The sequence below is a fragment of the Miscanthus floridulus genome, chromosome 7, assembly GCF_019320115.1.
Source record: "Miscanthus floridulus cultivar M001 chromosome 7, ASM1932011v1, whole genome shotgun sequence".
NCBI classification, from domain to species: domain Eukaryota; kingdom Viridiplantae; phylum Streptophyta; class Magnoliopsida; order Poales; family Poaceae; genus Miscanthus; species Miscanthus floridulus.
This window is the reverse complement of record NC_089586.1, coordinates 39,252,764-39,272,322: the sequence shown is the minus strand read 5'-3', so window position 1 is coordinate 39,272,322 and position 19,559 is coordinate 39,252,764. Positions and strand designations below refer to the sequence as shown.

The 19,559-nt window shown below is 47.0% G+C and overlaps 4 protein-coding genes and 1 long non-coding RNA gene across 11 annotated transcripts; 3 read left to right on the top strand and 2 right to left on the bottom strand.

Annotated features, from left to right (window-relative positions):
• Nucleotides 1-971: 971 nt before the first annotated feature.
• LOC136463068 (uncharacterized) lies at nucleotides 972-4,326 on the bottom strand. Of its 7 annotated transcripts, none has more exons than XR_010760892.1 (5): nucleotides 4,261-4,326; nucleotides 3,320-4,179; nucleotides 2,179-2,314; nucleotides 1,580-1,695; nucleotides 972-1,170 (listed from the first exon to the last, which is right to left on the bottom strand). It is a non-coding gene; the product is annotated as an uncharacterized lncRNA (long non-coding RNA). The 7 variants fall into 7 exon arrangements; XR_010760893.1 differs by lacking the exon at nucleotides 4,261-4,326 and having other exon boundaries at nucleotides 3,320-3,417; nucleotides 3,524-4,250; XR_010760894.1 differs by lacking the exon at nucleotides 4,261-4,326 and having other exon boundaries at nucleotides 3,320-3,405; nucleotides 3,524-4,250.
• A 1,661-nt stretch (nucleotides 4,327-5,987) lies between these two features.
• Nucleotides 5,988-6,704, top strand: LOC136465390 (E3 ubiquitin-protein ligase ATL23-like). Its single transcript, XM_066464140.1, has 2 exons — nucleotides 5,988-6,057; nucleotides 6,247-6,704. Exons 1-2 carry the CDS (start codon nucleotides 5,988-5,990, stop codon nucleotides 6,702-6,704), a joined length of 528 nt encoding a protein of 175 aa, XP_066320237.1.
• Nucleotides 6,705-9,709: 3,005 nt separating this feature from the next.
• LOC136463067 (uncharacterized) lies at nucleotides 9,710-10,504 on the top strand. Its single transcript, XM_066462110.1, has one exon. It carries the CDS (start codon nucleotides 9,825-9,827, stop codon nucleotides 10,485-10,487), a length of 663 nt encoding a protein of 220 aa, XP_066318207.1. The 5' UTR covers nucleotides 9,710-9,824; the 3' UTR covers nucleotides 10,488-10,504.
• A 4,110-nt stretch (nucleotides 10,505-14,614) lies between these two features.
• Nucleotides 14,615-15,247, top strand: LOC136465389 (RING-H2 finger protein ATL30-like). The gene has a single exon (XM_066464139.1). The coding sequence runs from the start codon at nucleotides 14,615-14,617 to the stop codon at nucleotides 15,245-15,247; it is 633 nt and encodes a 210-aa protein (XP_066320236.1).
• Nucleotides 15,248-16,009: 762 nt separating this feature from the next.
• Nucleotides 16,010-17,425, bottom strand: LOC136463066 (uncharacterized). Its single transcript, XM_066462109.1, has 6 exons — nucleotides 17,301-17,425; nucleotides 16,905-17,214; nucleotides 16,760-16,831; nucleotides 16,566-16,660; nucleotides 16,390-16,438; nucleotides 16,010-16,262 (listed from the first exon to the last, which is right to left on the bottom strand). Exons 1-5 carry the CDS (start codon nucleotides 17,419-17,421, stop codon nucleotides 16,401-16,403), a joined length of 636 nt encoding a protein of 211 aa, XP_066318206.1. The 5' UTR covers nucleotides 17,422-17,425; the 3' UTR covers nucleotides 16,010-16,262; nucleotides 16,390-16,400.
• Between the last annotated feature and the right edge of the window lie 2,134 nt (nucleotides 17,426-19,559).

Below are 19,559 nucleotides of genomic sequence, written 5' to 3'. Positions count from 1 at the left end.
CGAAGAACAGTTGACGAACAACATGCGACGGTAAGTCAATCCTTGCCATGCTTACCGATGGGGGTTCAGAGGCATGTGCCTCTGTTGTCGTCGTTCTCTTGTCCAGTAGAGCAGTGCTGATGACGTGTTGAAAGTGAATGAAAAATGAACAAGATTTTAGAACAACTACTTTTTATTGATCTGTAAAATGGATTATATACATTTGAGGGGGTGTCTAAGAGACAACTGTTCACCGAAGGACAAGCCCCTTGGTGACAGGATTAACTGCTAATCTACTACCAATCTAACTGTCCGTAGATGAGATCACCAGTGGAGAGGTGTCTGTTGGCGAGCAGGTGCCTGCTTGTCCGGACACACCATTTCACAACACATTACATCACGTGTCCTATAAACTTATGATCTAAATTTTAGATTACCTCTTAAGATTCCAAATGGTGGAATTAAAGTGTTACTTAAAGTTTAGTCTAACCATACAAAAACTTTAGACTATATAAATAAGTTAAAATGATCTAAAAATTTATTCGCCAGCTTTAGCCAACTAAACTTTGAACCGCACTACTACATAAACCTTTTGTAGGGGCGGCTCCTCGTGATTTATAGGGACGGTTTGGCTAGCCGCTCCTCACCCTGTTCGCTTGTTGGTTTCAGCCAGCCCAAACCAGCCAGCCAATAGTGTTTTCCTCTCACAACAAACCAACACCAGCCAGCCCAAACCAGCCCAGAAACTAACCAGCGAACAGGCCGCCTATCAAACCGTCTCTACAAATTATGCATTTATAGGGACGGTTTCCAAACCGCCCTTACAAATTGATTTGTAGAGGCGGTTCAGTTTAGAACCGCCACAACAATATATTTTTCCACCAAAAAAATCAAATTTACAATTCAAATTCGACCACACACACACACACACACATATATATATATATATATATATATATATATATATATATATATATATATATATATATATATATATATATATATGACCAGAACATATATAACTCAAATCTGACCACAAGCATAAGAGCGCAAGGTATTGGTCCAGAGGATTTCTACCTAGGTGAACCTTACAAGTATGTATACAAACATATAAGCTAATGAGGATTGTCGTCGTCTTGAGAATCGATATGAAGTAACTGGGCTCATGCAGTCTGGACAGCTCATGCACACCTGCAAAAATATAATTAACTGATTAACTTTACTTGTTAGTAAGCACACCTCGAAAGTAACTGCGCTCGTAACTTTTCTCGTTTGCGGGACAGTTATGGCATTGTTGCCGAAAACACAAAATGTCCATGAGCTATAGAAGCAAAAGGCATCAAAGCCCCTACATCATTTTAACTAATCCATCTTAGCACTTAAGTTTACACTACTCCCTAACCAATATGTAAAACAACAGGAAAGATAATAAACAAAGGATAGAATGGAACAATATGAATCCTTGACAAAAAAATATCATTACTTTCCAAGCACTAATTTTATAATATATCATCACAATTTAATTATCAATAGTTGACCTCTGAGGAGTGAGGCATTCGCATTTCCAAGATACAAAAGGGTATGGTGCTGAGTTCCTTACCAGCTTAGCCAGCAACAGGGAGATGGCATGCACTGGCTGAGCACCAGCGCGGAGGCCTCCAGCTTCCTGAGAACATCCCAAATCGTTGTTCTTATGGTCCAATATGAAGTTCCAATCTGGTCCAATATTGACCTTATAATCATAATTCATGAAAGGATGTACTCACACAATTGTAATCTTCCTATCTGTAGACACAATGAAGTAAACAAAAGAAAGTAAACAGACAAATGGAACTGCGGATCAATGTACCGAACTGCACATATGAACACACGTTGATGCTCAAATCCACAGAAGAAGTCAGACAATGTGACACACAATACCGCCAATCATTTCAATTAAATAGTGGCAAAGGCAAGTGTGCAATCCATAGCAGCTACCTATGTTTGGTACATGCCAATTACCAAAGCAAAAAACATTCGGTAAACAAAGAAAGTGGTAGATAAGAACACCAGGGTGCCTATGTTTGTTGAGTACCAATTACCAGAGGACCAGTTTTTATCCAAGCAAAAGGAGTCCGTACCATCTATTCTGCTTTGCTTTTGCGACACTGTAACCTATTAAATGTGCTTGCAAAAGACAACATGAGAGAATCTAGTAACCTTGATTAGTTCATGGATTCTTTGTGCGTCTCCACTTTGCTTTTGCGACACTGTAACCTATTCCACTTCCAGTGTAGACAATCTTGTTTTTTTTTGTCCCTATGCACACGTGTTTACCACGAGACGCAAGGCATTCCTGCAAAAAAGGAAAGAAAACAACAAGCATTGGTAAATCGAAGCACGGATCTGCACCTGAGTAAGCAAGAGTAAGATGGCATTAGTAAATCGAATCACGAATGTGCAGCTGACGAAGCAAGACTAAATGAAAACAGCAGGCAGTATCTGATTACTAAGTAGGGGCTATCTGAACGGAATGGCAAAGTTAGTAGATTTAACTGGAAATTGCAAGAAAGTGGAGAGCAATGGATAGGAATAAACACATCATTGGCAATGGGGTGTGCTCAGTAATAAAGCAACAAAGGAATTATGTGAATTAAAGACATCATCGACAATGAACTCGTGGTCAGTAACGAATGCACAAAAAATGTAGCCACCAACGCAAACAGAACAACACATGCGAAAGAGAATTGCTAAGATATAATGGCATTGTCATCACAAAACTAACGCAGATAGGAAGAACAACGGAATGGTGAAATATTCACAGCCATGGTTTGTATCCACCAAAAATATTCGTGCAACAGGTAAGGGGCAGTTTTCAGTATGCACTAAATAAGTTGTTGCAACAAACATTTGGGAACTGGGACCTATGAATGCAATGTATTAGATTAGATATGAGAAAACAGAACTGCACTGGCAGACAAGGGAGAACTGGGCGAAGAGGGATAAAATGCATCTCCCAAAGATAAACTTGAGAAGGTGCTATAGCTACGACACCACCCAAGGTAACTAAGCTGTAATCTGTCACTGACTAATGATGGCTGACTATGCAGGCAGCGGATATGCTCATCTTGGGCAATCGCCATAGGACCTGCAATATCTTGCATCGTAGTTCATTGACTGCCAATTCAACAACACCAGCACAGACACACATATGATTGGTGCCAATGGCAACCTACACCTAGGTAGGACAAACCATCAAGAAATTCTAGAATGTTATCAGGAGTGATTTAAACACGGTCGCGAGAACCAGCATCCACTCAATTGTTTGGTCCAGCCGTACCAAAGTTCAATAAATCATTACCTGTGTCATGTCCTTACAGGGCAATGAAAGCATAGGTTATTAGCCTCTCAGGTTCCATATATATAGATTCTAGCCAGCACATGGCCCTGCACACCAATCTGAAATAATCAAAATCTATTATAATGAGAGGCAGATGGACCTTAAAGCGCTGTAGTCCGAAAAACATAGCAACTAAACAGGTAGCAGCAAAATATGTAGGCATGCCTATTCTCAGCAGAAATTCTCGGAGCGAGCCATGTCTCCCCAAATTGCCTCCTCGCGGGCAGCGACTACGCACGTCGCCCATAAAAACAGCGGGCACACAAAAAATAGAAACTGAACAGGTAGCAGGCTATCTGCAAAATATGTAGGCATGCCGATTGTCCTCCTGGTTGCTGTAGTGATAGGGCAGGCGGTAGATCAGATCCATGAGAACAGAATAGATCCACAGATGCATAAATTCAACAGCAATTTGATGAACTGGGCAATTAGATGAACTGGAGCCCACATGCTCAAGGGAAACCCTCGACAGCAAGCGATGAAGGAAGTAGACCTAACCCTAGGCTAAGGCGACGACATGACTGCTGGGAAATCGAAGTTCAACCGAAGGCTCCAAATCGAAGTGGGGAAAAAAACGTACCTTCGAAAAAAAGACGAGGCGGTGGAGGCGATGGGGGCCGGCCGGTGCGCCGCTAGTTCGGGAGAGAGGGAGCCGTCGCCGGGGGCGCCGTCGCAGCCAGGCGCGCGTGGGACGGGACCGCCGGTAAAAACCGGCCACAGGTGCGCCGCTGCGCCGCGAGCGCGCGGCACAGGGAGCGGCGGCGTAGGATGAGGAGCGAGGGAGAGAGAAGGGAAGGGGAGAGACCGAGAGAGAGGCGGCGCTGCCGGAGTAGGGGAGAGACCGAGTGAGTCCATGGACGGGGATATTTACCGCAACAGTGAAAAAGGAGAAGGGAAGAGACCGAGCGAGTCCGTGGTATGCAGAGCCGCCTCTCCATACTGGCCGCCCCTGCAAATCGACGTACCGGCCGCCCTACAAGTCGACGCATTACCGATCGGTCCTACTATATCATTTGTAGAGGTGGTTACTGTATTGGAGCCCGAACATGCTACGGTAAAGACTGCTTTAATGCCGACCGCTCTTAAAAAAAAATAGTCTGTTGCTATAAACGGTTTTAACGTGGTGCCGGAAAATCAAATGCATACAGGAATGGTCGGATGCAATTATTTTAGGACTTGAACCGATGACCCACGTCACTGTTAGGCTTCCTGATCGTTGCTTTCTCTGTAGAAACAAATTAAAATAGAAAAAAAAAACAATTCTCGAACCCACACGACGACGACTTTTCAGACGCGTTCTAGTGAACATGGAAAAATCGTACGGTTCCTGATGTTGGGTACCGGCGGTGCAAGCGAGGACCTTCGGAGTTTCCGTACTCTTTAGCCTTCTCCGCTAGTGAATACGTACAAGAAAGACGAGGTCCAGCAACCCCGCCGGCATCGCCAGACAAGACGAGCCACCGTCGCCACGCACGGGCGGGCCTTGAAGAAGCATCCAGCTAGCCAGCTAGGCGGCCTAGGCCTGACAACCAGGTCGAGGCGTGAGGCGAAGCACCACCGCTGCTGGTGCGACTGCTGCGTCCGCGTGTTCATGTTGGCCTTCCTCAACTCGTTCGTCCTGGGCAGCACGGGGACTATCTTCTACGTGCTGGCGCGAGATCACTCCCGCAGCACGACGAGAAAATTGCAATTACAGGACACCAAACGATGCGTTTCTTAATTATAGGACTTCAATCATCGACTTCGTTAAAATGACTCTTGAAACGTTGGCTTTTTATTTTAGATGACATTTGACGTATTTCTTCACTTTGTTAATCAAAATACATGTATTTTGGTCCTCTTGTGACCTTTCTGTCCTACTCGAATACTCCTCACTCACTTCCTCAGCTCCATCCCTCGCCGCACCGGCGCTTTACTACCGTCGTCTGCTCCTTTCATGGAGCCAGCTGCTGCGGCCGACCTCGCGACATTCTGCACGACGCGCCGGAAGTAAGCGTCCCAAGAAACACAAATCAGACCAAAATCCCATCTTAATGGACGCAATAGAGAAATCAATCCGAATCCAATGCCGTGGGAGCACTGTAGCTTCCGCGAACCTCAGTCTCGACGAGGAGGGCGAGCTGGGCGTACACCTCGTCCATAGACGCGTCCGCCTGCAACGAGCGCAAGAGGTGGACAAGTCAATGGAAGCCGCACCGGCACGGGCAACCCACGCACGCAGGCACACACATTGAGGAGCTCACGGAGGCAGGAACCGGCACACGCACATGGAGAGTGACGTCGACGACGCAGCAGAAGACGTGGGGCGGCAGGGCGGCGGGTGCCGACGCGCCACCGCCGGCGGCGTCGCCGAGGTGCTCAAGGTGTCCCTACAGAAGCTACACCACGACGCTCCCTTTCCGCGGCAGCGGCGCGACGGGGCCCGCGCAGGCGTGCCACAGCTCGAGGCACACCACGGCGCCCGGCCTCAGCTGAGGCGGCGGGGGCGTGGCCGCGGAGCTGGTCCAGCTCTGCTAGGAGCACGCGTGACATAGCTCCAAGCACACGGCGCCACTGGCCCTGGCGGCCATAGGCGGCCACAGGCGGCGCCTCATCCTCCACCTCCACGGTGTTGAGGTCAATGTCCGCCATGGCCCCGGTCGCCCGCAGCAGCTGGCTCCACGGAAAGGAGCAGACGACGGCAGCAAAGCGCCGGTGCGGCGAGGGATGAAGCTGAGGAAGTGAGTGAGGAGTATCCGAGTAGGGCAGAAAGGTCACAAGAGGGCCAAAATACATGTATTTTGATTAACAAAGTGAAAAAAATACGTCAAATGTCATCTAAAATAAAAAGCCAACGTTTCAAAGATCATTTTAACGAAATCGACGATTAAAATCCTATAATTACGAAGCGCATTGTTTGGTGTGTGTAATTGCAATTTTGTCCGGCACGACCGGCACCGTCGTGGTCTCCGTCTTCCTCGTCTTCTGGGTGAGCATCGGCGCCTTGTGCTGCTGCGTCTCCTGTGGCGCCTTCGTCCCGTGGGCTGCGCTTGGCAACGCGCTCCTCTGCTGCGTCCGTCGCATCGGCTGGCTGTGGCGCCCCAGCGGCGGCGGAGGCGGCAGCACCTTGCCCGCAGCGACGGCGGACATCCCGGCGTACGAGCAGCGGGACGCCGGGCAGGCAGATGGCGCGTCTGATTGCGCGGTGTGTCTTGGCGAGATGGAGGCGGGCGACATGGTGAAGCGGCTGCCGGTGTGCCTCCACATGTTCCACCAGCAATGCGTCGACAAATGGCTGAGCAACAACTCGACGTGCCCGGTGTGCAGGTGCGACGTTTTCGCGCCGCTGCCGGCGCAAATGGTGTGACCTTTAGCTTAATCTGTTTCCCATTTCTCTTTTAATGATGCGGCTGAGAACACATGTACAGCTGTAAATTGGTGACTTGTGTGAATCTCAGCCTTTGCCTAGTGCCCTCGTTTCGCGACTCGGCTGAGAAAACGGAAAACTAAGATGTTCAGTCCGTTTGGTTCGTATCGTTGCTGGTTCGTTTATGTGAGAGAAAAATACTTAGTCTGTTCGTTTGGCTGTGGCTTGTCGTAAACGATCATAAATTTCTAGCCGAAACAGTATTTTTCTCTCACATAAACCAACCAACAGTACTTCTTTACGAATCAGTAACGATACGAACCAGCCAACCGAACAAGCTGATTGTTGACTGATTCATGTGAACAGTGTTTCTATGAGAGGGCTGGCCAGCCCAGCCAGCCAACCGCTCCCAGCCAAACGGGGCGCTTAACATGTAACTGTAAGTATGTGAATGTCGGCATTTGATGATCAAATTCACAAGCCTGTATATATTGGCCAGTCTGACTGGCTCAGTAGGATTTTATAAAAGTTTATTATGTATTAAATAAGCTACCAACTTACACCCCCATTCCCAATTATAAGATATTTTAGTTTTTCTAGGTACATAACTATTACGATGTACTCTCTCTTTATTTCTAATTATAAGACACTTTGACTTTTTTAAGATACACTAGTAAATGTTTTTTTTGAAGGGGTATACACTAATAAATGTGCCCATGCGTTACAATAGAATTTAGGGGCTCTTGTGTTCTTGCCCTAACTTTGATGTGAAATTATGATTTTGTCCTCATTTTTCTAACTTTGTGATTTTGCCCTTAACTGTTCACAAGTCAACGCGATTTTGCCCTTGGTCAATGGTAAAAACAGGGGCAAATTCGCGTTGACCAGGGGCAAATTCGCGTTGACTTGTGAACAGTTAAGGGCAAAATCATAAAGTCAGAAAAAAGAGGACAAAATCACAATTGCACATCTGTGTAAGGGGCAAGAACACCATTTTCCTTAGAATTTAATATATAGATGTGAGTTAGATGTTATGAGTTCGGGTCATATATATGAGACGCCGAAGGTGTTATGGTAGTTTGAGAAGTTAAAACCCTAGTTGGCTACTTGGCTCCCACAACCCTTGGACACTTGCGTCGCTCTCGTTCATATATGTTGAGAATCATTATTAATGATAAATTAAAAAATCATTTGTGTCTTTTCACTCTCTCTTTGAGATTGCCTATCTGGGCTCCTGTATATATAGACAATCACTATTCAATAGCTAGAAACACAAAGAATGATTTGCATCATATGTTAGCAACCCTACTGGATTGACTCACGGTTAATTTGATTCAGGGCAAGCATAGTATAGGACCTCAGGGAAAGGGAGGTCGAAGCAGAGAAGAAAGGGGAACCAGGTACAGAGATGGACTTGAGGAGGAAGGAGAACAGTAGCCTTAGGAAGGAGAAGTATTCCTGCTGCAGCCTCAATGTAGATGTTGTCTAGCGGTCCAGCAGGAATCTGCTTGACCAGGCCAAGGCCCATGCCCCATATGAAGGCCCAACCATGGTGTAGATGAGTTGGGTGCCCACATTGGTCCTCTTCCTCTCCTTAGCTTGTACTTGAAGAAGTGATGTCCTCGTCAAAACCTTTCCTCAGACCCAAAAATTCTAACTCACGGAATTTAATACTAAGTCATACACATTCTCTTTATCTTATCCTCTTGTCCTCCTGAGTTCCCTCACCCAGTCTCCCTCCCAAATACCCTCTCTCCCTCACCCACGGCACGAGGCGACGAGTGATGCAACGCCCCCTTGGCTCGGCAAGGCTAGCCGAATCTGCATGGTGGAGGAGGATCCCGTGCTTTTCTCTTGGGCGTCAGTGTCGAGGCCCCGTACCCTCTCCCGGTGCGGCACTGGTGATGAGATATATGTATTGTTGTAAACCACCGAGCAAAATCTGCAGTGATGGGGTTTTGAGGTCCAGTGGTGATACGATATACTCCTCTGTTCCAAATTATAAGTCGCTTTGACTTTTTTATTCATTCATCTTGCTATATATCTAGACATATTATTATACTCCCTCCGCCTCTGAAAAGATCAATTTCTAGCCCAAATATTTGACCCCAAAAGAATCGATTTCTAGAGGTGAATGGTCCACAGATCCACATTAATCTCTCTCGTAGTCCTGATCGCATCAACACAACCTCTCTCTCCTGCACTGCTATTAGATACTCCAAACGACACTATTTAATTAGGCTTCTCGGTAAATAGAAAGGTATTAAGGTTCAGCAGTTTAATGAGGGGCAGCATGATATTTTATCTTCATTGCTAATCTGTCCTAAAGTTGCTAGGAATTTATTCTTTCAGAGACAGAGAGAGTATCTAGATACATATCAAAATAGATGTACCAAAAAAGTCAAAGTGATTTATAATTTGGAATGGAGGAAGCATGTACGTATTATTGTTGCAAGACTATATTTGGTTTGAGAAACCATCCATCCTAAATTAGATAGTGTGCATCATAAATTCAGCCAATAAAATTTGATGAATGTCTTAATTCAAAACGACTATACTAATTATTAGCTTGTAAAGGACAATGCGGTAACAATCAACATATTTCAATCTACAAACAAAAATGTAAAAAAACGACATGTATATAGATATGTTAGCTTAATCTTTTGGCTGTACTTATAGGATAGGGTTTACATGTGTGCATTTATAGGGACAAGTGAATACGTGTGCATTTGTGGATGTCTGTGTGTATTTAAAGAAATCCAAACAAAAAATAAAAAGCGAGAAAACGTCCAGTTTCTCAGATCAAACACAGCAATCATATAATGATTCTATTCTTGCCCGACGACTTTCGACGTGTGAGTTGTGAGCTGTGACCTGTGAAGCCCAGAAGTACCACGCAGCTTCGACTTCGATCGTCTCTCCGTGTTGCCATTCCGCGGGCACGAACTAGCAATGACCTCGTAAATTCCCGATGAACTTCTGTGCTGTTTACTAATCCAGTCATCTTATCATACCATGCCCTCCGGTGCATCGGTGAATTGAAGCTGGCTGCCGCGCGCGCAAGCTGTGAATCATCTAGCTCGATCGGCCAGAGGCAAGTCGATCGATCTCGCGGGCGCCATGGATTGCTGCCTCCGCGTGTACGGGCTGGCCATCGCCAACATGGTGTGCGTCGGCGGCACGGGCTTCCTCGTCTACGCGCTCGTGAAGCTCGCGCGGACGCCGCACAGCACAGGCGGCATCGTGGTGGTGTCCATCTTCCTCGTCTTCTGGCTGGGCGTCAACGCCAGCATCTACCCGGCCTTCTGCGGCTCGCTCTTCCCGTGGTCCGCGCTGGGGCGGTGCCTGGAGCCGCCGCTCAGCGCGGTCCTCTGGCTGCTCTGCTTGCCCTGCAGGTGCGCGCGCGGCGCGCGGCGTCGCCTGATGAGCGGTGGCGGCAACGACGAGGGCGGTGCCTTGACGCCGCAGTTTATTGTGCAGAGTCATCACCAAGGCTACAGCATCGGCGGCGTGCTTCCCCGGGAGCCACCGGCTGCTGGTAGCAGAGCACGGGTGGCTGCCGACATCCCGGCGTACGAGCAGCCGGACGGCGAGCTGCCTGACGGCTCGCCGGACTGCGCGGTGTGCCTTGGCGCCGTGGAGAAAGGGGAGATGGTCAAGCGGCTGCCGGTGTGCCTGCACAAGTTCCACCAGGAGTGCATTGACCTGTGGCTACGCAACCACTCCACATGTCCAGTCTGCCGGTGCGACGTATTCGCACCGCTGCCAGACCAACTAGTGTGAACTATGTGAAGTTGTTCTTCAGCTAGTAGCCATTTTTCCTCGTTTCTTGAAGGCGATACTGCTTTGGACGTACGACAGAACTGAAAGCTGGACTGCTGGTGTATATAAATAAATAAAATTGGTAGTGTAAACTATGGTGATCTGCGATTGCTGACTGCTCGAGTTGTTTTGTTGAATCACGAAATGCACAGTGAATTATTGTTGAAGTATTTTGTTCTGTATAGTATAGGCACCGCATATGTAAAGAAAAGGTATATATAAAGGAAGAATTGACTATACATTTCTTTCCAAGACCGCATAGGATCCTCAGTGTTGCTCTGTTATGTATTGAACTCCCCTTTTGTGTTTTCATCGATTTGTACCCGTCGACGTGTTAGTATTTTAGATGGTTCTCTGATGTAGATGGAAATAAAATTTTGTCCCCAAGGTTAGCCTCCCCTCAATTTGGCACGGGTCGCGTAACTTGAAAATAAATCTTTGATTAAAAAGACTATCATATTTGACTTTGCTCACTGTTCGATTTATATATTTGACCATTATTTTCTTTCAAAACAAGTCCTTTTGAATTTATAAGATTTTCCATTTTAATATTTTTGAATCCAAATCATCACATATAATTTACAAGTTCGAAAATTAAATAATTTTGAAGTCACTGATATACGCGTCATTTAACATTTGATCACTATTATGAAAAAAACTTGTGTGCGAACATAATGTTTTATTGTGTCTATTATTATAACTATATAGAGACTATATAGTATCTATTATTATACCTATGTCTTATTGTGTTTGAAAATGAACCGAAAGAAAATATGTACAATTCATTTAAGTATATTTTTATTAGCCAGAAGTATCAAAGAACACTTAATGTCTATGTCTCATAAAATTCTAGCTTGAGTGAGAACACAGAACTGGTGTAATAGAAAAGAAAAACAATAATACTCCCCAAGTAAATAAAAATATTTATTATATTTGATTTTTGCTCACTCCTGGAATCGATTGTTTCAGTTACTTTCTTGTGGAATGTGTAACTTAATATCCTTTAAAAATTTGATATTTTGCATGTATTTTGAATACAATTCTACACACATAACTTATATTTTTTAAATATTGATGCTTGTAGTTTTACAAGTTTGATCGCTGAGTGTTGTCATAAACGACATGTTTTAATGATACGAGGGAATAATTCCTACAATAACAGCATTTGAGATTTTTTTTTTTGCAAAATACAGTATAGACGCAAACATTCATGCACACTCAACGTGCACATACCCTATACGACCTGCCTCTGAAATACAAGTCACAACATGAAACCCTTATAAGCATTTTCAAAATATTTAGTCATCACAAGCGCCACAGTGTGCAGTAGTAGTCAAGATGAACCAATAGTTATTCAGTCCCAGCCCCCGCGTTGCCCCCTCCGGGCGACACGGGTGGCGACAACGCCAGCTCTAGCTCCTCCTCCCTCCCTCCTCATGCCTCCTCGCTGCCACGCGGAGCGTGCTGCCGGAGACCACGCAGCCGCGAGGATGGTGGTGGCGGGGCACTTCTTCCATCCCTCCCTCCTCCTTTCCTCCGATGGCGGCTCTCCTGATGGTGCCTCTCTCTGGCGGTGATGGTGCCTACTCCGGCGGTCGGATCCGGCGGCTCCGGTTCTCCTGCAGCCAGATCCGACGCCCCCTCTTGGATATGGCCGAGGAGACGCAATGCTCAGGCCCGTGGCTAGATTCGGCGAAGGTGGGGGCATCGGGGCTCCTGCCCGAGCCTAGGGCGGCGGCGGCGGGGCGGGCCGGCTCGTGCATCAGGCGGCGGCCTGGGGCCTATGCCCGAGCGGCGGCCAGCCTGCGGCCTCCTACTAATGTTGTCTGTGCAAGTGTGCAACAACGCGGTGCTAGCTCTCTGTGAGCTCGACAGCGGCGGCAGCGGCCGTGGTTGGAAGGATGGGCGAGTGGTGGTGGTGGTGCTCTGGCGGTAGCGGCCCGGCCGCCCGGGCCAAAGGCAGAGGTGGTGCAACTCTGCGAGGGGCTGCTCCTCAAGGGTACCTCATTCCATCCTGGAGCATCCCGTGGTGGCGGGCGTTAGTCATGGTGACAACAGTTCTCGACCGGCGCTGCAACATCTTTGGTACAGTAGCGGCAACTGACCTGTGGTGGCTCACCGCGGCTGTGGCCACAGCAACTGGTCTCGCTTTGCAACGGTCAGTTTCGTCGGGGTTGCAGTGGCTCCTATGCTTGGTGAGGTATAATGGTTACGTTGGTGGCAATATTGCGCAACTACTACAATCGATGGAGTATAGTGGAAGGGTTCGGTTGCGACGCTTGGCACAAGTGGATACTGGTGCGGCGTGCTTCTTTCAGGAGCAATCTTCAGTGGGTTGGTTTCTATTAGTTGGCAGCGGTCTGTTGACCGACGCGGTTGCGACCGGCCACACTTGCTAGTGGCCAGCTCGCCGCCGCTACGACAACTAGCAGATGGCAGCTTATTGATGATGGCGGCTCTTGCGGGGATGCTCGTTGTTTTCTATACATGCTTGTGGCGCGTCTTTGTGCAATGGTGTTGGCGGCACTCTTTCCATGCTGCAGGAACAAGATGTGGCTTTCCACGGTGGTCAGTGTCATGTAGGATGGCGGCGGCGACAGGTCATGCATGCCTGTGACCTCGTCGGAGCCACAACAATCACCTGCTGGCGGCTGTTGGCTGTGGTCATCCACGATGTGGCTGGTTTGTGTTTGGGTGTCGGGGTTGTCGGGCGAAGGCCTTGCTAGGCCCTTGGCTTTGGCCGACAATGGTGACGCCTTTGGTGGCACGTCCCTTGTTGGAGGCATTGTCATGAGGCCCCCGCCTACCCTCTAGGAGTAAGGTTGAAAAACCTTGGTTCCCCATTCGGCGTTGACGACATCTTTGGATGTCGTTCTCTCCCTTGGAGGCATCGCCGTGGAAACCTACTCCCTCTTCTAGCTTACATCGCTTGTCTCCTTGGCGTGCAGAGTGACATTTGACAGCTAATGCTTGTGAGGATCGTTGGTTTTGTGTCTCTTGCAGCGGTAGTTTTTGCTGTTGCCTCATTCATGAGGTTTTGCTTTGTCATTTTATTAATTTTTGTAAAACTTCTCTATTAATACATACCCAGCATGCTCTTGCTACTTGTTCTTCGAAAAAAAAAAGCGCCTAAGTGTCGATAGTCACGACTATAGTGGCCACGAATCGAGCCGCCTTTATAATTGCATTTGTAAAGGCGGTTTCCGGCCACCTCTAAATTTCCAGCCGCCTTTAAAAATAGGAGCTGCACAATAAATTTGAATTTTTCCAATGATCTCAGATGGAGATACAACCAAAACGAAAGTTCAAAATCTCAAAAAGTTATGCAACTTTGTAGTTGACAACACTAAAAAGTTATGCAACTTTGTAGATCCCAGTGGTGCCTACTATGGTCTCAAGAGGTTAAAAAAATTGCTATTTTTTTTTTTTGCTTTTTCCCTGTTTTTTTGTCTAAATTTGTAATGATTTCTGGACAAAGATGTGTAGAGACGGCTCAAAATCCAAATGCTTCTACAAATCGATATCTAGAGGTGACTCCTATTTCCAGCAGCCTCTAAAAATCCAATATTTAGAGGCGACTGGAGAACCGCCTCTACAAATTGCTGATTTGTAGAAGCAAAATAGAAAAAACCAACCGCCTTTGAAAAGCCCAGCTGTAGTAGTGGTCATCTATCACTAAAAGAATAGCATCATTAAAACCATAAATTTTAAAATAAATTTAACGTGAGATTGACAAAGTGCGCACAGCACTAAAAGAATAACACCAGTAAATCTATAATAAATCCAGAACAATATGATCACCCAAATCAAGTTCAAGATTTGAACCAGGATTAACAAACCACAACCGAACAAGGTGAGCTACACTATTATTAGTGAGAATTTTTATTATTGGCAAAAGTACAAAAAGCTTTGGACTAGGACCTCTCGTACCATTTCGCGGGCGAAGACAACCATGAAATTCTATCATCTTTAATCCAGTCACTCCAGCACTCGCTGTGTGTATCAAGGGGGAGCAGGTAATTGATAAGCATTCTGGGCACCAAGGTCAGCCGCTGCAAGATGAGCCACACACCGCGTGCCGCAGAGACATGCCGTGCTTCGGCTGCTCCTGCCGCTTAGTGATACTGGTTTTCATCAACACGGTGGGCATCGGCGGCACTGCCTTCGTCGTCTACACGCTCGTCTGGGGCATGAAGGCACCTCACGTCATCATCATGCTACTTGTCTGCATCAACGCCAGCATCTACCCCGTCTTCTGCGTCACGTTCTTCCCGTGGTCCAGTCTAGGGCGCTGCCTGCGTGGCGTGGGTGTCCTGTTCTGCCTGCCGTGCGGGCGCATACGCCGGGCCTGGAGCGCCGCTGGCGACGACGGCGATAGTGGCTTCGATTTGCCGGAGATTGTGGTGCAGAGACAGGGCCAGGTCAGGAACGTGTTTCCTAGGGAGGCGCCGCCGCTTCCTGGCGGACCTGGTAGAGTTGTTGCTGCCGGCAACATACCTGCTGCGTACGCGTACGAGCAGCAGGCCGGCGCGGTGCCGGACGGCACGTCGGCAGAGTGCCCGGTGTGCCTAGGAGGGATCGAGAAGGGGGAGATGGTGAAGAGGCTGCCGGTGTGCTTGCACGTGTTCCACCAGCAGTGCATCGACCAGTGGCTGCACCACCACCCGACGTGTCCGGTCTGCCGGTGTAACGTCTTCACTTCACTGCCACTGCCGGGCTAAGTAGTATTAGTATAGCACTAGTCCATTACGCGCGCCATCGCGCGCGCCGGCAAATTATCTGGTTAAGGCGTAGGTAAAAAACATATTTAATGTCTGCATGGAAATATCCCAATGGGATTGAATCGGTACATAGTTTTCATCATCCTGAGTAGCCATCTCTCCCAAGCACAGAACTGAGAAGTAAAAATATCATGTATTGTTTCATGTTGTTACCTCCGCTGATAATTTGATTTAGTATAGCACTACAAAAGCTAATGTAAAATCTTAACGTTGAAGTACACAAACCAGCTAATTTGATGACAGAGACCGCCTACCAAATTTTCATTCATTGAACAATCGCATACTGCATTTCACTACTATCAATAGGTTTAAAATGACTCATGGGTTGTCAGCAAATCGCACCTGATGCAGTCTGTCCAACAGTTAAAGGGGTGTTGGGCATTACTCTAATAATTTGCCGTCGAACAGAAATGGAATCTACTGTCCAAATGTTCCTCTTGCCTATCCGTGATGAGCAATCCCACGTAACAAGACTCTGACAATATGTTGAGTGTACCATCTCAACAGAGACTAAAAGACTGATTCCATGTCTAGTGAAAGAATGGCTAGCACCACGCATGCCAATCAGGACCATTTCACCAGTAGTGACTAGAATAGGTGAGTTCAATGCAGCAAGATGTTGAAAAAGAGTAAAACGCTGTACTGATTCTATAAGGCTAAGGAAACAAGCAAGCTCGCAAGCACAGGGAGAGAATAAATGGAAGACAATAATGTTTGGCTGAAAAGTGAAAACTGTTTACAGCAGTGGTAATTTCTGGCATAATGGCTGGATTCAGGATTACTGGGAAACATCAAATGGACAGGAAATGTGATAGGATAATCAACGTCATCATTTATGTGCTAGGGGTAATGCAAGTGATGCCTATCATAAAAGCTTCATCTGGTTACCTGAAAACATCTGGTCGCTGATCATATTCAACGTGATGGCCTGTTGCACTATCCTTCCACTTCGTAGCTGCCATCAGAAGATCCAAGAATACAAAATTATTCACACGCGTAATCTGTTGTCTACATACAGAACAGACAAATTCAAATAATCATAGATGCTGCCGGTTGAGCGATAAAAAAGTAAATTAACTTACGTAAACCAAGATCAGTGTTGGGCTGTTGCACTATCCTTCCACTTCGTAGCTGCCATCAGAAGATCCAAGAATACAAAATTATTTACACGCCTAATCTGTTGTCTACATACAGAACAGACAAATTCAAATAATCGTAGATGCTGCCGGTTGAGCGATAAAAAAGTAAATTAACTTACCTAAACCAAGATCAACAAGGAAGAGTTTCTTTTGTTGAGGTGTCCCAGGAGTCCCTAGCAAGAAATTCTCTGGTTTGACATCGCCATGAACATACCTGAAATCCCAAATTTAAAAAAAAAAATTGGCAGCGGATGAAAGAAATACGTAGAGAATAGGAGTTACAAGGAAAGAATAATCAGTGGTGTTAACTGACCCTTTTGAATGCATTTTCTCAAGTATGAAGATTGATTCAATAGCAATACAAGCAATCATCTCAGGTGACATTCTGCTAGCAAAGGAATGACGTTAATGGTAAACTAAAAGTCAATATCAAGTGTCGACTCAAAACAATGGCTCACCTGTGAGAGTTATTATTCCAGAATCCCAAAGATTGGGTCCGAGCATATCCATAACCTGAATTTTTAAGACCAAGTTTTGTACGGCCACTGCATCCAAGGCGGACCGCGGGAGGAACGCGCCGGTGAGCAGTACGGCGAGGCAGTCTCATCACGCCGGGAAAGCGGCAGTTGGGGCCTGGCCAGGCCGCCGTGGCGTGAGGGGCATCCGTGGCAGGGCTGCCGCTTCCGGAGCGGCGCCTACGCCGGGACTGCCGCGGCCGAGGGCCGCCGCGCCAGGGAGGCAGCGCAAGCTGCAGTGCCGGCCAATCACCTGTGCAAAGGGGAGACGGATGGAGAGAGGACTTGGTGAGGATCGATGAGACGGATTAGGAGGAGGAGGAGGAGAGGGTGAGGTACCAGGAGGTATGGCCGACGAGCTGAGGTGCGTGCGAAACCCTAGGTTGGCGTCACCGTCGCGGCGGTGGCTGGCCGGCCAGGCCAACGTGCCGATCCGGTGGCGGAGAGGCGGACGCGGCATCCGTTGGTGGCGGATGTGTCGGTCGGCGGGTTGGGGACGCTGCGGGCGAGGAGAAGCGTCGGGAGGCCGCCCGCTGCCGCATCGGGAGGGAAGAGGAGAGAGAGGAAGGGGAGGTAGAAACGGAGGGAGAGGCAGGCGAGGGAGGGAGGGAGGGAGGAGGTGGAGCGCGGCCGCCGCGGCTGGCGCCGTCGCCGCTGTCCGCGTCGGGAGTGCGAAGAAAGAGAGAGAGGAGGGGGCGAGAAGACGAATCGGGAAGCAGCGGGGGATCTACTGTAGCGATCGGCGGAGTCATTTCTGAGCGTCGATCGCGAATCGGACGGCGGGCGGAATTTCGGGCGACATGGCCACCCTGGTTGGCGGCCAAAGCTCGCCGGCTTAATGATAGTAAATGACATTTTTCTCGTCCTTTTCTCAAGGGGAAAGACTGAAAACTTGAATTGCAGGGCGCGAGTGTGGGCCGCCAGCGCCAGGGCATAACTGCCTTGGTTCATGGGCGACAGGAGGGCCCGCTGGGGCTCCTGGTGCACGGTCGTCGGGTGCGTGCGCAAGAACATCGAGAAGAAGAATAGCTTCGGAAAGAAAAAGAAGCATGGGGATGGACATGAGGAATGAAATAGATGATAATAAGAATAGCAAAAGGTATTATAGTTATTTTATTCTTTTTGTCTATAATGTGAAGCTATTTTGCTAAACGAATCTATAAAATAGCTTTAGTTTAACCAATAGAGCTACTCATTGAGTTGGATAAAAAAATAGCTTTGCTAAAGAAACCGAGCTGTATCAAATGGGGCCAGTACATGGATTTTGCTAGAACCAAGGAATGTGTAGTCAGTCTGCTAGACTGCGCTATTTATGGCTGCAATTGCGACTGTCATAAATCAGTGCTACACTAAATTAGTGGGTGTTTGGTTCTTTAGTCGCTTCTAAAATTCATGTCAACGAATGTTTAGATATTAATAAAGAGTATTAAATATAGATTAATTACAAAACCAATTACATGGATGAGGCTAATTTGCGAAACGATTTTTTAGGCCTAATTAATCTATCATTAGCACATGTTTACTGTAGCACCACGTTGTCAAATCATGGACTAATTAGGCTTAAAAGATTCATCTCGCAAATTAGTCGCAAGTTGTGTAATTAGTTTCATAATTAGTCTATATTTAATACTCCATGCATGTATGTAAACATTCCATGTGATAGGAATTTTAGGAGCGCCTGTAGAAACCAAACAGGGCCTTAGACTAGCGGTTGTTGTAGCTTCAGCCGCAAGTAGTTCAGCCGAGCATAACCAGCAGCTGCAAACTATAAGCATCGCTTAGCTGGATGGGTTTGTTGTGGTGGAACCTTTTCATCCAGACTCTGTCCTTGACTTTAACACGAGTATTCGTATTTTTTTGGATTTATCTTGATTTATAAGTCTAACTCAGTTCTTCGAAGGTGCTCATAGGAAAGAATCTATAGGTTCATAGATATGAGTGTGTGCTCATGTATATAAGCATCTGTTCTGTACAGGGTTTCACAAGAAACAACTGTAGTAGCTGAATATTGTTTTCCTCTGTACATATAGCCAGCACATTAAAAGGTCTGATATTACTAGTCCATCAAAATATGTTCATGCATGAGCTAGTAACTTTAAGAGACAATGAGTAAGAAATTCATGCCTAAATGTGAGGGACGCCAGAATAGCTTATCCTTGTAATTCTCATCTTTGTGAGCGCACTCTCTCCTCTGTTTAGATTCTAAACTAAATACATAGGCCTTGATTGGGACTATCAGAATGGATTTTAATCTAATCATGATTTTTTTATAAACTGCGCTCTAACAAATCTCTTGTGTAGAGAATCAGAGATATTTAGCAATCCTAATTATATGGCAATCGGGAGTGTAAAAGGACACACGTGCCCTTTCCCCCTTAGTCCACCCTCCGTTGCCATTGACTTTCCTCGTCCATCTTCTACCACTCGAGATATTCCATCCTAACTCCCATGCCTTTCTCTCAGTGTTGTTCAGTCAAGCGAAGGGAGCGGAGAGAAGAGCAGTTCTAACCGAGTCTAGAGCGGAGCAGCGGGGAATACGGGGATCACGCTGCCTCTGACCGAGCCTGAGCGAGGGAGCGGGGAGCTGGGCAGCTCCAA